This window comes from Lissotriton helveticus, chromosome 6 (genome assembly GCF_964261635.1).
Source record: "Lissotriton helveticus chromosome 6, aLisHel1.1, whole genome shotgun sequence".
NCBI lineage: Eukaryota > Metazoa > Chordata > Amphibia > Caudata > Salamandridae > Lissotriton > Lissotriton helveticus.
This window is the reverse complement of record NC_136067.1, coordinates 1282229611-1282244739: the sequence shown is the minus strand read 5'-3', so window position 1 is coordinate 1282244739 and position 15129 is coordinate 1282229611. Positions and strand designations below refer to the sequence as shown.

Below are 15129 nucleotides of genomic sequence, written 5' to 3'. Positions count from 1 at the left end.
TGTTATTATGTTTAATAGACAACAGGATGGCACAGTTTAATAACCCTAATGACGTCAGCCTGGAGGGGAAATTAGGCTCCCTATCACCAGTCCAGTTCAATATGAGAAGCAACTACTTACTATAAGTTTGTTAGCGGTTAACAGAGGAAGAAGTGTCAATGGAGTTCTTGGGTGGTATGGAGATTCATGTCACCTTGCTAACAAAAATTGCTCAGTCCGTATGCTAGAAGATATAAAGGCGCAAAAAGCCAGCTTATAACATGTGCTGGGAATGGTAGCATAACTGTATACAGACATTGTGGAGCCAGTGGCCAAGGATCACGTGCAAAAGAATAAATAACTGCCATATAGTAGTTACCTGAGTCAAAAATAGAACTGGTGTTGGACTGAAGGTCCTGTTAGTCCAATGGAAGAGGGAGTGGGCACTGTGTCCCAGTAGGCCTGTTAATGAGAAGTAAGAGGAATTCTGTTTAAAAGAGGAGTCTAACTCCAAGAGTATAAGAGAACAGAGTTCTGTATTACTTTCTTTGAATGGGTATAACCAGTATGAGCATGGTCCCAAATCACACTGCCCCGGGTGTGGAGTCTAGGTTACAAGAACCACAAACTAAACCTTAAGTGCTAAGTAGGCTATTGATAGTCCAAAGTGTCTTAAGTAAGATGATGTTCTGGGTAGTAACTGCCAATGTCTAAAAAAACGCAGTCATTCCAATAAGGCAGTTATGCCCAACCCCTGACCTAATCTGTGGACCAATAGTGATTCTGGCATACCAGAAGGGATCCACTGGTTACTGGCAGGCAAATGTACTCACCGTTCTTGATAAAACGGCCGGCACCCATCCACAGCCCTCGACCTGATGACACACCCGTAGCGACGTCGTGTTCAAGTGATGTAAGCCCTTGCTACCCATTTTATAGCTAGAGTAAATTGATTAAGGATCTACACCTGTCAAGCTTCCCGCCGGCGCGAATGAGCGCTGTGCGAAATGACAGGGGCAAAACGCGATGCCTACTTGTGTAAAACAGGCGGCCATCTTAGAATGTCTAAAGGGCGCACTGGTCTCTCTATTCCTCCAAGCTCGCTGCCTAAAGTGCTCTTCTAGTTGCGTCCTCCATATCGTCCACTGTGAATTATTAAGTGATTAAAATATTAAATTATTCCTAAGCTTAGTGACCGCATTGGTATGAGAAACCGAAGGGCGAACGGTGTCTGGGATAATTATTAGTATCCATCGTACGTGTAGTCTGGTCCTTCGTATGGTGCCGCCAAGGATCTGAAAAACCGCTTTTGGATAAACAAAGGATATCGGCGAATGCGGCGACGGGGGCTTCTAATTATGGTTCGTGGTCTGTCTATGCGCAATACTGGCAGCCATCTTAAAGTGTCCAAGGTGGGTGCCTTACTCATTGTCAGGTTCGAGCCATTGTGCCCGATTTGAAGTGGATGTATGACATACCCACTGCCCCCTGTATCCAGCTGGATACACTGGTTAGCCATAATTAATGTTTACCTTGAAGCGTTAATGAAAAAAATCGAAGGGGGTATTGGAAAAAATTATCAAAAGATTGTCGTTTTAGTTACCAAAGTGTCCAGCGGTTTAAACCAGAAGAAAAAACACAAAAAAAAAAAAAAAAACCACTTATGCCATGTGTACACTTCCGCTTCCTTTTTTGGAAACCGTAAGATGTATGTGGAATCTCCTACTATGTATATTTGTTTTGTAACTTTGTATATTTGAATTGTAAACATTGTACATATTATCAGGCCATCCTGCATTTCCCTGTAAAAGATTGACGGTGGGCTAGCCCCAACATCTAATGCATGCATAGGCTCCACGTCTATGATAGCAATGCTTTTAATATGTTTCGGTACTGCTAATGTTTTTTAATTGTAAGTCGAGTCTTGTACATAAAGATTGATTGTATGTATATATGTTTTTTTTACCGACAGCCCTGAAGAAGTCCCAGTTTGGGACGAAACGCGTCGGCTGTATGTGTTTTATTGCCTCTTGAAAATAAAGATTCAAAGAAGAACTCCAACATCTCTGAGGAATATCTCCTTATTTTTGCTTAAACATCGTTTGCACTTACTGTTTTATGTTTTGTGGTGCACCTTTGCTGCTGTTTGTTCAAAAACCGAAAAGGTACTGGCTATCTGGATGAATTGGAACACTGAAAAATGCGTTTTGAGGTCTATGACTGTGAAAAATGTAGCTTCGGAATCAATGGCTGTCAATAGGGAAGAAATATCTGTAACAACTGGGTACTGGGGAATAATACATTTATTGAGTTCTCGAAGGTCAATCACTAATCGATATACTGGGGGTGCATTTGGATCAGTACGTTTCATGACTGGAATGATCGGAGAATTACATACATTGGAGTCAGTTTCTACAACTACTCCTTGAGCCATGAGCTCGTCAATAATTTTGGATAAGGCTGCTACAGCCTCAGGTGGCAATCTGTACTGTCTGATTCGTGGTAACACTACACCTGGCTTGAGAGTCACACGATGGGGTGTGATTTGCATGAAACCAACATCAGTTGGACCTCGCGCCCATAGATGCTGCGGAACCTTAGACAATCTCGGATCAAAATCTCGTAAAACATAGTGACCCTTGAAGTCACGTAAAAACAAACGTATTCCCTCGGGGGAACAACATATGACTGCACCTAATTCTTTCAGTGTCTTAATGCCTAACAGATTTTCTGGACATGACTTCGTAAGTAATAGATCAGTAGTTCGGGACAATGGACCTACTTCTAGAGTAACTGGCTTTGATATTTCGTTTACAATAGGCTTTCCTGAAAATCCAAGGGAAACATTTCTTGAGCCTGAGAGCGGAGCCCCTGGAACTTCGGCGTGACTTATAGTAGTCCTACTTGCCCCTGTATCAATCAGAAACTTTCTGTCTTTCCCTAGTACTTGACTATGAATATAGGGACCTTCTTGATCTACAGGAATCTCGATGAGAGGCAAGCCTACCTCCCTCTCTAGGCTGTTTCATGAGTACTGTTGATACTCTGGATACTCTGTCTGAGCATACTGATACATCTGCTGTGTAACATGTTGTGTTGCAGCAATAGGCTGCGGTGCTGGAACTGTCTGTTGTGCATTTTGTGGCTGAGAAGTCTGTGAAACTTGTTCTTGTCTAGGCGGACGTGGTCTTTCTTTAGTTTTACCAGTAGCTATATTGTGTTTCAGAACTGCACACTCGTTTATAAAATGACCTGGCTGTTTACAATAATTGCATGTCCCTTTAACGGGAGCTGCAGGATGACTGGCTTGATTCGGACCCCTCTTCTGACTGTCTTGTGGAATAGATTGTGCAACTAGTACTTTCATTTTCGTGTCTTTCATACGTTTCCTTTCATGATCTTGCTCTTCTCTGATTCTATTCTGATGATACTGGAGCATCTGTAACATCTGGGACGGGGTACTAGCTTGCCATGTACTTTCGACTTTCAAAACTCGATTCTTAACTTGTGGACTTGAATTCTCGACTAATTTAGTAACAAAAAGATGAGGGTATGACTCGCTACTCGTCTTCAAGCCACTGTTTATAATAAAACATTTTTCAAACCTAGAATAAAAATCACTAGTATCTTCGTCTTGTTTCTGTTTACAGGCTGAGATTGCATCCCAGTCTTCCTTTTTAGTGGCTAACAATCTGGGCAAAACTTGTATTAACAGTTCTGGTAATTCTTTACATTTCTCTCCAAGACCGGTACCTGGTACTCGTATCTTATCTTCAGCTTCTAGAACTGCCCAATCGATCTTTTTCTCTCCCACCTCCCATTCTTTTTCCTTGAGTTTTTCGTATACCCCTGCGGGCAACAGGACCTTTAGCATTTTAATAATATCTGGATACGTATATTCTCCCATACGGAGCATGTCCTTTAACTCTCGGTGGAACCCTGCTGGATCTTTGTCGTGACAGGGGATTAATTTCTTCATCTCTAAGAGTTCCATCTTTGTAATCGGGGTGTAAACAAATACTCGTTGCATTTCACCATCTGCTGTCCTGACTGGGTGTACTTCTCGTAACGGATTCTGTCTATCTATGTAAAACGGTTTTCTTTCTGGAGGTGAGACGTGAACAAAATGCGGGTTCAAAAACATACTATATTTATGACGCTGTTCTAGAATGACACTAATTAAATCGGTACCTAAACCTTTCCATCTATACTGGAGTAACTCGTTCAGGACATCATGTAACGGACCTGGATCAGAATGTTGACCCTCATACAATGTAATGAGGTGCTGGATCATATACATACCCACCAGTCGCTGCTCGGCTGGGGGCAGTTTCAGAAACATTTGTGCCACTATTTCGTCTGGAAAAGTGGTAGAATCAGTAATCCATCGGACTGCTGATCGGGCTAGTTCTTGTTCATGCATAGTACTTAATTCACTATAACCGATTCGTGATTTCAGAATTTGATCGGTAGCTTGAAATACTTGTTCTAGAGAACCTTGTTCTGGTGCTGGAAGATGAACAGTTTTCTTGCGTTCTAGGCGTAAATGTCGGTCTGGAAATCTAGATTTACCTACATACGCTATTCTGGCGGGATTCTCGTCCTCTACCTCTTCGGTAGGAGAGTCATTCTCTTTCTCGGTTACTTGTGCTGCTTTACGTTGTTCGTGTAACCTTATTATTTCCTTACGAATTTTCTTGTACATACTCTCTATACTACTGATAGTTCTGTGCTTACCCTCGGCTATATTATCACTCCACCTTGTTAGTGTTCTCATTTCGGCCGGATCTTTGGTCGGATAATCTTGTTCCCTTATTAAACAATTAATCAGAAACTTTAATATCATGAGCTGGATCTCAGCTTTCCTTTGAGACATGGCTTCGCCAATACTTTCTGGATCATCCCCTGTACGGATGAAACGATATATTCTGTCTAGATCTTCTTTCATATCCGGTAGGGTGTCCAAATACCCGGTCACCCGTCTTACACGTATGGAATATATAACCGTACTATCATCGCCTGTGACCGGATCATAGCGGCATTCAGTAAGAGCTCGTCGGATTTCTGCAACGGACTTATATTTGGGCGTACGCTGTAACGCACGTTCATGTAACTCGACTAACGTTACACGTTGGTGTGGCGGCGGGGTACCAGGAGGACCTCCTCCTGCAGCCCCTATACTGGAATCGTCGACTGATACTCTTCGTGCTGGCAGAGTGACTGATGTGGCGGGAAGTTGTAATATGGGCTGGACCGGGGGTACCGTAGCAGGTACTGCAAAAGGTGCCCCGGTGTCTGGAGGAGCAGGAATTGCATTATTTACAGGAACTGGCGGAACAGGATTTGCATATTCCGGGACTGTGTCGTCCAAATAGGACGAAATAAAAATATCAGCTGCGGTCGGTTTGTGACGTAACTTGATCGGAACTAAGGGTGGCGGAAAATTACTGGATGCCTCCGGGGTTGCTTTTGGCAAGCCCTCGGCAAGAAGAGGATACATACCCTTAATGAGGGCATTCCTCTGTCTGTCTGACTGTTCGGTTTTAACTCGCTCACCTATCTCGATTAATTCCCTTTCTTGGGCTCGTTCTAAGGATTCTCTACTTAATTCTGACTTTCTGATTTCTTTTTCGGTTCTTTTATGAGATTCTTTGCGCCATAACTCGATGGCGTCTTTCTGTGACTGTCTGGCTTTCTTTTTCCATAATGCTTCTTCTATTCGCATGATGCACTCGGCATCCCACGTACCTGATACGGGCCATCTATACTTTTCTTCTAACTCTTTGGTGTACTCTACCCATAAATCTAGATACAATATGGCACTTATGCCATGCTTCTGATACATAAAGTGACCTGGACTGTCCCTAGGCGGGACAGGAACTGCTTCTTCTAACAGACCTTTTCTAGTTCTTAACTGACGTAGTTTGGAAAACAACGGCATGACTGAACTGTAATCTAGACACAATACAATACACAATGAACACGATAATTACACCACTTTCATACCACGACATAAAAATACATGAATGACATCTAGAATAACAGTTTTGAGAACAGTCTTGAGTCTTGAGAACAGAACTGACTAGAACAGAGACTAGATGCACTGCTGAAACAGTACGAAACTTACCGGTCTCATAAAGAGACACGTCAGGACCCGCATCCACCGGAGTGGACGCTTCGTGTTGGGTCTGTGTACCACCAAACCCACGGACCAGAGTCAATTAGATTGACCCTGTCTAGATACTACCCCAGCAACGGTACTCACCGGGCAGCAAGAACGGAAGGCCTCGGACTGGACTGGACTGCTTCGACGCCGGACGGACACACTTCGGACTTCTGTTACGGGTGGGCCTCCGGATACCTCGGACCTTGAACTCTCGGCTTGGGCTCTGGTCGGGACTCGCCGCGTTCCTCCACCGCCTCGTCTGGATGCTGGACCGCAACCTCCGTCTCCTCCGTGGGCCTGAGGGATACTTGAAGCAGAAATATCTGCACGTGGCCGGTATGGTTCCGTCACGGCTGCAGAGGATCAGGGGGCATACGTGGCTTCACCGGCGCGTGGGGAAAGGGCAAGTCCCTGTTCGGGCGCCATTATGTGGTATATAAATAAATAATACCGGATCTATTTTTGACTGGATATAGTAATAACAGATAGCTCAATAAATAAGAGTCAAGATTCGAGGTAGTAGGAGTTTGCAGGTTTAATACAGCATAAGGACAGGAACAGGACAACCTGCACAGGAATAGGATGGCAGCGCTGCCGGGGGCAGGATCGGAATCGGCGTAACATTTAATAACAGTGCACAAGTATATATACTAAAACAATTGCATTACAATACATACAATAGGCGGAGCAATGGGTGTGGTCAATAGCAGTCGCGAAAGATAAGGGTGAAAGTAGGTGTAACAAGAGGCGTGAACATAGACATGTGATGTAAACGTAACAGAATATGTCATAAATGGGGCGGAGACATGGAGGGGGCTATCTGAGGAGCCGGGACCTCTAACCTAGTGGTGCGCGCAAACTGACAATGACGTGTTACTAGGAGAAGCTGGGGGCTATGACTTCTGCGCTAGGAGCAGAGACTGAAGTCTGGAGAGTCAGGGCGACATGTACCTAAACATTATCTAGTATCTGATGTTTAGAGAACATGTTGATATAAACTAAAAGTTATCGGGGTAAAGGCTAACAGACTCTAAGACTGGTGCATGCATTATTCTACATGTAGTGTGTGTTGAGGAATATTAAATGACCATTAATACAGTATTTCTCTTACATGGAGACGTAAAGGCTAGACGATGACTGAAACTATTGATGCGATTCAGTAGCTTAGGAATGCAGAGAAGGAGGGCTGGACTGATAACTAGAATCATAACATACTCTTGGCAGACTAGCAGGCAGAGCCAGGCTGAGCCGGGCACTGTGAGGCAGGAAGTAAGTGAAGGGTCAGGGATACAGGTGGGGGCTGTATCGCTCCTCAGCGAGGGCTCAGGAGACAGGAGCTGAATCTGGTGTCCGGGCCCTTTTGAGGCCTAGAAACGGGGACTTTTCAATGAAATAACGTGCACACTGAGAAACGTGGCAACGTAACTTTACATAGGCCTGATACTCGTAGCTTTCACGAGAACTGGAAACTGGCATACTAGAGATGGACACAACTGTAATTGCGTCTTTAATCGAACATGGGGAATACATATGCATATTAATCATGCACACATAACATAAGATGGGGGACACGTGGGGACACAGAACATGGCAAAATTTACTTTTCCACAGATATCCGAAAGTACTATTGGGCAGCACATCTCTCGGCCATCAATCAGGGTACCTATAGCGACGGCAACGACCCGGGATATGGAATGGACGATGGCTCCTTCCGGGTGGAAACTTTGAGGCGGCGCTCTACTCGAGACCTGGCAGATACCCACTCACTGGGTCCACGCAGGACTCGGTTCAAATATGGCACATTGCACAGCGTAAAATGGGATGGGCCAACACACTTACAATGGCTATCTCGCTATGGGTTTCAGAGAGGTTGGGCACTCTGGGTCGCACAAAAGGGTTCAGTAACTGGAACCTAATTGGAATATCCCACATTAGAGATTTATGGGGTCCAGACGGTGTTGTGTCTTTTGCCTCACTCCGACGCACTTATGATCTCGCACAAACAGAACACTTCCGGTACCTGCAGGTCAGACACTCCCTCCAGACAAACATCCCCTCATGGACCCAGCCCCCAGAGTCCTCCCCCCTGGAGGATAGACTGCTAGATGGCCACCTCCCTAAGCATGCCATTTCACTCACATACAAAAAAATCATTAACAACTCTCCAGATCTGCTACTACATCTCAAAGGGAAATGGGAGACTGATGGATTAGAGATAGATGAGGAGGAGTGGAGGAGTGCGCTTGCTTCCCCTAAGGAAGTAGCCATATCGGCAAGACTTAGATTAATCAAGTTAAAAATTTTCCACCGAGTATACGTCTCTGGGACCAGATTGCAGCACATGGGTGTAGCGGGGATGGGCTCTGCAGAAGGGGCTGCGGGGAGGTAGGGACCTAATTCCATATCATATGGGAGTGCCCAGTGCTTCAGACATCTTGGAACCGAATACATCGCTGTATGCAAGAGGTGTGGGAGGGGGAGTTACGAGTGGAGACAAAGAGATGCCTTTTAAATATCTGGGAGCCCACGGACCTGTCACCTCGGGAGAGGCTTTGGGCGACGCTGGGATTTGAAATTGCAAAGAGGAACATTGCTAGGTTGTGGGGGGCAGTGACGCCTCCGAAACTAGAATCCTGGAAGACGGACATGAACAGGTGCATGCTCCAGGAGAAGACTGTGTATGTGGCATGGGGGTGCCCCCGGAAATGGGTTGGGGTGTGGTCTAATTGGAATGAGTACAGGGGTAACATATGTGAGCCCCCCCAAAGTACTCCGGTTGACGAGCCGCTCGCACTGTGAACTGATTTGTAATATACTACTAGAAATACTCTGATAATGTTAATGTCTGGTATGCTCTGAATTTCCTAAGGTGCAAATGTGATTCTTGTATCCTCTGATGGTGATGACCTCCACTTTTTCTGAATTGTGAATAAAAAGAATTAAAAAAAAAAAGTGGTGAGCTGCTGGGTTTAAGGGTAAGTTGGCCAGGGTTTGGGATGGACTGCTGTGATGAGGACAGGGTCAATACTCATTTGCATTAGATGAGCCTCCGTCTAGAGTGGCAGAGTGGGCAATAAAACATTGGTTAGAATGCTATCACGAGCGATTGCAGGGGTTAGGCTATTTGTAAGCATTCTTCCCATCTCCTCTTGAGTGTTCAATTGCCAGTGGTTGCCAGCAACCCTGAAACAGAAAAGGGGGTGGTGATGAACAGAGTGCCTGAATTAAGCAGACCACTCTTACCCAGTCCAAAGATCAGGGCTTGATCCATCACCGTTTTTTAGCTCACTGCACCATCCCAGCTCAGAACTTGGCTATATGCAAATTAGTCTGTTCCTGTCCCAGTGCATGATGGGAACAGGGCAAACCAAACTACCAAGCCAATTCTTATACTGGGAAGGAAACAAGCTTCCGGGGACGAGTTTCTGCCATTTCAGGCGTCGTCAGCCCGGCTTGCTTGAATCCTGATGGTGCAATGAGCAAGGGACTCACATCTGAGTATACCCTTCCATGCTTATGGTGGACAAATTGATTCAGAAAAGGGGGTGGTGATGAACAGAGTGCCTGAATTAAGCAGACCACTCTTACCCAGTCCAAAGATCAGGGCTTGATCCATCACCGTTTTTTAGCTCACTGCACCATCCCAGCTCAGAACTTGGCTATATGCAAATTAGTCTGTTCCTGTCCCAGTGCATGATGGGACCAGGGCAAACCAAACTACCAAGCCAATTCTTATACTGGGAAGGAAACAAGCTTCCGGGGACCGGTTTCTGCCATTTCAGGCGTCGTCGGCCCGGCTTGCTTGAATCCTGATGGTGCAATGAGCAAGGGACTCACATCTGAGTATACCCTTCCACGCTTATGGTGGACAAATTGATTCAGAAAAATGGGTGGTGATGAACAGAGTGCCTGAATTAAGCAGACCACTCTTACCCAGTCCAAAGATCAGGGCTTGATCCATCACCATTTTTTAGCTCACTGCACCATCCCAGCTCAGAACTTGGCTATATGCAAATTAGTCTGTTCCTGTCCCAGTGCATGATGGGAACAGGGCAAACCAAACTGCCAAGCCAATTCTTATACTGGGAAGGAAACAAGCTTCCGGGGACCGGTTTCTGCCATTTCAGGGCCAGGGACAGACTAATTTGCATATAGCCAGGTTCTGAGCTGGGATGGGGCAGTGAGCTAAATAACGGTGATGGATCAAGCCCTGATCTTTGGACTGGGTAAGAGTGGTCTGCTTAATTCAGACACTCTGTTCATCACCACCCCCTTTTCTGAATCAGCAACCCTGAAACAGCTCAGCTTTCCATGCCTACTACGGCAAATGTTGTTAATTCCAAAAAGTAGTACATTTGCACCTATTCAAGACGTACTTCTATGGGTGCAGATTTACTACCTTATTGGTAAACCAGTGAATATATATATTAAAATTAAAAAATTAACAAGGTAAATACTCTTAGTGAAAAGAGGACAACAAGAAAAACCGACAACAACAGTGCAGACCCTGCTCAGGACTGCCAGCACCATGTCCAAAGCCAAGAATGAATATATTTGGGAGGGGCTGTGGCCTGGGACGCATGGAGTTGGACATGTGAACCTGAGCTCCGATGCCGAAGGCCCCACAGCCGCAATTTCTCTTTTCTCCACAGCGGCACAAAACAGCAATAAAGGTGGCAGATGCCTCCCCCGGGACATTGGACATACTGCAGCTCAGCAGGGGAAAGCAGTGCAGCTCTTAGGGAAGGACGTGCATCCTACTCCCAGCACCCAAGATGGCGGCTTTTGAAGAGATCTCAGCTGCCAGGCCCGGTGCTCAGTGGGTTGGTGATGCAGAGTCTTCTGCCCAATGTTGCAAGTGCAAGGGGCCCTGAAAACATGGTTTTGAACTACCAACAGACTCCCTCCCCCCCACCCATCTCACGGCCCTGTATTGAACGTGTTTTCAGAGCAAGGGGAGTGGCTGCAGTTGTAGAGGCAATCAGAGGCAGGAGCACCTGTAGTATTGGATTGGTGCCAGTGGGCTCTGACTGGAGCCACAACAGGAAAGATCAGGCAGTGGTCATCAACTAGTGAGTCCACAAAGACCCCACAGAACATACAGGGGTGTGTCTGGGGTGCTCATGCCCTCGCAGGACCCATGGCAAAATGTCTGGGCTGGATCAAAAATCTGCCTGGGCCCAGAACCACAGGATCCTGGTTAGCCAGCTCCTCCTGGGGTTCGAGTGCTGGGCAGGTGGGACTGTGGGCCCCTGGGTGGGGAGCTGTGGTGGAATCCATGAGAGGCAGCCAAGGTACAACTAGATTCCCCCTTCATAGGTGCACATCTGAGAACCATGTGACTGACAGCAGAGGCACCGAAGCGATCAAAGTTAGGTAGGTGCGCCTGGTCACCCTGGGTTGCAAGGCAGGACATCAGCTGGACAAACTTTGAGACCTGGTCCAACACGGTGGAGGATTCAAAATGTTGCTGCACAAGACAATTAACCCTATCCAGAACACCACCCCTACCAGCCCTAAGGCCTAAAACCCTGAACTCTAACTTACACTACCCCACCCCCACATCCCCTGTGTTGTCCCTTAAACTACCCAACCCCTTCCACTGCCCTAAAATCTACTCTGACCCCCTCCCGGCCCTAAAAACAAAAACAGCAGTCCCACTTACCTCACAGCAGCGGTGTCTTCCTCCTTCCGTCTTCCAGCAGCTAGACTGTGCACTGCATTAACCATGCATATGCGTGGTTACGGTATATGCGTGGGTACGGCATATGCGTGGTTAAGGCAAGCATGGTAGAGCTTGCGTAGTTTGAACACGCATGGTTCAAACTGTGGTGTTCCAACAGTTTCCCTTAGCGATCCCATGGCACGTGTGAGAGTCAATGGTGCGCTCTCAGCTGAATTCAGATAATGTGGGGTGCATGCAGCAGGAATGTTCCCTGTCCCCTTTACCATTTGCCGTGGCTATCAACCCCCTTGGTTTGGATGTGGGAAGACGCACAGATCCGTACTCTTTGCTGGGACCTTGATTGGGAGGATGTGACATTGCTATATGCAGATGACATTCTGCTATATTTGGCAGACAGGGAGCACTCTATCCTGAGGGTCCTGTAGATTCTGAGGGTCTTCAGCTCCAACATCGGACTGCAAATCAATTGGGGCAAGTCAGTAGCATTCCGATTAACTGAGAGGAGACACTGGGAAGACTGGGCGTGGAGTGATATTGGCTTTACGTACCTTGGGATATTTGTAACCACAGATAATGCACTCTTCTTCAGCAAAAATCTGAATAGGATACTCGAGGACTACAGGCCTTTGGTGGGCCACTGGGGACGGCTGCCCATGCCTCTCCTGGGCAGGGCAGGCCTCTATAAACTGACCTACCTGTCCAAGTTTCTATATATGCTGCAGAACACCCTATTCAAGGTTCTGAACAGGTGATTGAGGCAACAAGACAGTTGCAGTGGGGCACCCAGAATTGCACTGGTCACAATAACTCGTATGGCCCTGGAAGGAGACAGTGCCTTCACAAGCTTACAGCTCTAGTGCTGGGCGATCAACCTACTAATGGGTAATGACTGGGCTTTCTCTGCGCAGCAAGAAACTTTGCTGCTGGTGGACAGGCGGGAGATGCACCCTGAAGGCTACGTCTACAGACTTTATGGAGAGGAAGCTGCAAAAAACTACAGAACCTCACATTCACAGTGATCAAGATATGAAAAAAGGCCCCACAGCTCTTAGGGTGGAAGGACAGGCTGATGCTGGAGACTCCCTTGTGTGAAGCGGAGGCATTCAAGGGGTTGCGAGGCATGGAAGCTTATAGGAAGTGGGACATGCTGAGCATTTCCAAGGTTGGGGACATCTGATGAGATTGCGTGTTGGTGGCACTCTCAGAGATGCAGGACCAAAATGATCTAGCTGGGAGCCAAAATCTCAGTTAGCAATGCTTGAATTATCTTTTGTGGGAACAGGTGACCCAGCTGACTGATGTGGCGGAGTGGACGCATTGGATATATAGGGTGCTGGGGGACCCCATTGATCAACCATGCATTTTCCCAAATCTACAATAAACTACTCAACAAAAGTATCCCATAGCTAGACAACTTGAAATACAGGTGGAAACAAGACCTGGTCAGATTGGACGATGATGATTGGAGGGCATGGAGATGGCCATACTGGAGGTATTCTGGCTGGTCTAACTGAAGGTCCTCTACAGGGCTTACTACACAAGGACCAGGCTGTTTTGCAGGGGTAGGTGCGGCATTATTCTATGCCAGAAGGGCTGTTGGGAGAGGCGCACCCTACTTTACACACTATGGTGCTGCTTATGGGCATATATATATTGGGGCAGAGTTGGCTGCAATATATCTGCAGTGACAGACGTGCCAGCAGTCATCACTTCTCATTTGGTGGAGCTATGCATCTGTAACGTAGTGTTACGGGTGGCAAGACGTGACATTAGACATTGAGGGGGGGCAGTCCCAACCCTTGAAGCGTGGCAATCCAACATGAATTGGTGCATGAGGGTTGAACAAGTGGTGTATACGGCATAGGGTTACACAAGTAAGTATGCTAAAATATGGAGTGATGGAAGTCTACAGATGAACATGGAGAGTGTTTGATATGAAGAGGCCACTGCCACAAGAGGAGGGAGCAGATAGGGGACCTCGGTGAAAACACCAGGTAATGTTGGTTTACGATGGTGATTTGCATGACCAATGTAGACCCACCTCTGTGTCATTTGAACATGCCCTATTCCCTAGTGCTACAAGCACCTGATGTTTAGGCCTCACCTTGTCTGTTCACAAATAAAATAGTACTCTGTTGTTTCTGTAGTGAAAATACAATAAAATATATATTTTTAAAGAATGAATTTACTTGGGGGTTTAGGGTCAATACCCAAACAACCACCCTGAACCTAAGCCATTGGGTGGAGGCCCACTGATGAGGAAAGCATGACTGCAACTGCGTCATCTGGTGTTGAGACAGTATCAGAGTTTTAGAAGATAACCTTGAATCTGTATTGTTTGTAAGCCTCCAGGTCTTCCATCACAGCAGGATGAGATTGTATTGGATCTGTAAGGGACACCAAAATATCATATAAAATACACCAGATATTAAAAGATACCTCAGCCAGATATTCTTCCCTATGTGTTTCCATTTTAGTGAAATCTGTCAACAAATGGCTCAGTCGAAAAGCCAGATAGGAAAGTTGTCTTGTTGATGGCCAAATGGTGGGTACCCCCTCCATCGACCCTAATGCTCACCCTAGGTGACTGGTAGATGGCGCTGATTAAGGATGGTCCAGATGGATAATCCAATAGAATCAGGGGCCTATACACACTGTTCCTAATACTTGAATCAGGAAAGTCCACTTAAGTCAGGCAAAAGCTTTCTCTGCATCCAGTGTGAGTAAAGGAGCTTGTTGATTGTGGGCTATGTTGTCCATGCGGTAGAAAAGCATTTTGTATTGTCACCCCAACCCCAGCCATGCTTTGCTGTCGCCAGATAAAGCCAGACTGATCGGATTCTACTAGATGTGGCATATGCTGAGTAAAACAAGTCGCCAGTATGCACGGGAAACTTTTCACTAAGGGATTATACCTTGAGATGGGTCTGCAGCAACTGCAGACTATTGGGCTCTTACCAGGTTTAGGTACCACTGTTATGAGTGGGTCTTCTATGGAAAAGGAACTGTGTGGGAATATAGGATGGAGTTATGTAGCACTGTAAGAATTGGCATGAGGGGAAACAGAGTTGTGATAAAACTGTAAGGAGAACCCATTAGGGTCTCTGCCAGATCCCACCTCCATATGGTGGTGACTGTGGAATGTGTTTTTGGCACTTAGTTGGGAGGCCAGCAATGTCCCTCTTATAGTACTTTTGCTCAGCTTTAAAGAAGAGAGAACTCAGCCTTATGCATGTCTCGCACCTTATGTTGCACCTTACATTTTAAAACATTTCACCACACTTTCTGCTATAGCATT

At 46.2% G+C, this 15129-nt stretch overlaps 1 protein-coding gene across 1 annotated transcript in view; it reads right to left on the bottom strand.

Annotated features, from left to right (window-relative positions):
- The window catches only part of LOC144762682 (uncharacterized), a 212630-nt gene extending 200755 nt beyond the window's left edge, over positions 1-11875 (bottom strand). The window contains exon 1 of the mRNA XM_078647925.1: positions 11811-11875. Within this exon, the coding sequence (XP_078504051.1) occupies positions 11811-11875 (65 nt within the window). The remainder of the gene's footprint in view (positions 1-11810) is intronic.
- Positions 11876-15129: the final 3254 nt, after the last annotated feature.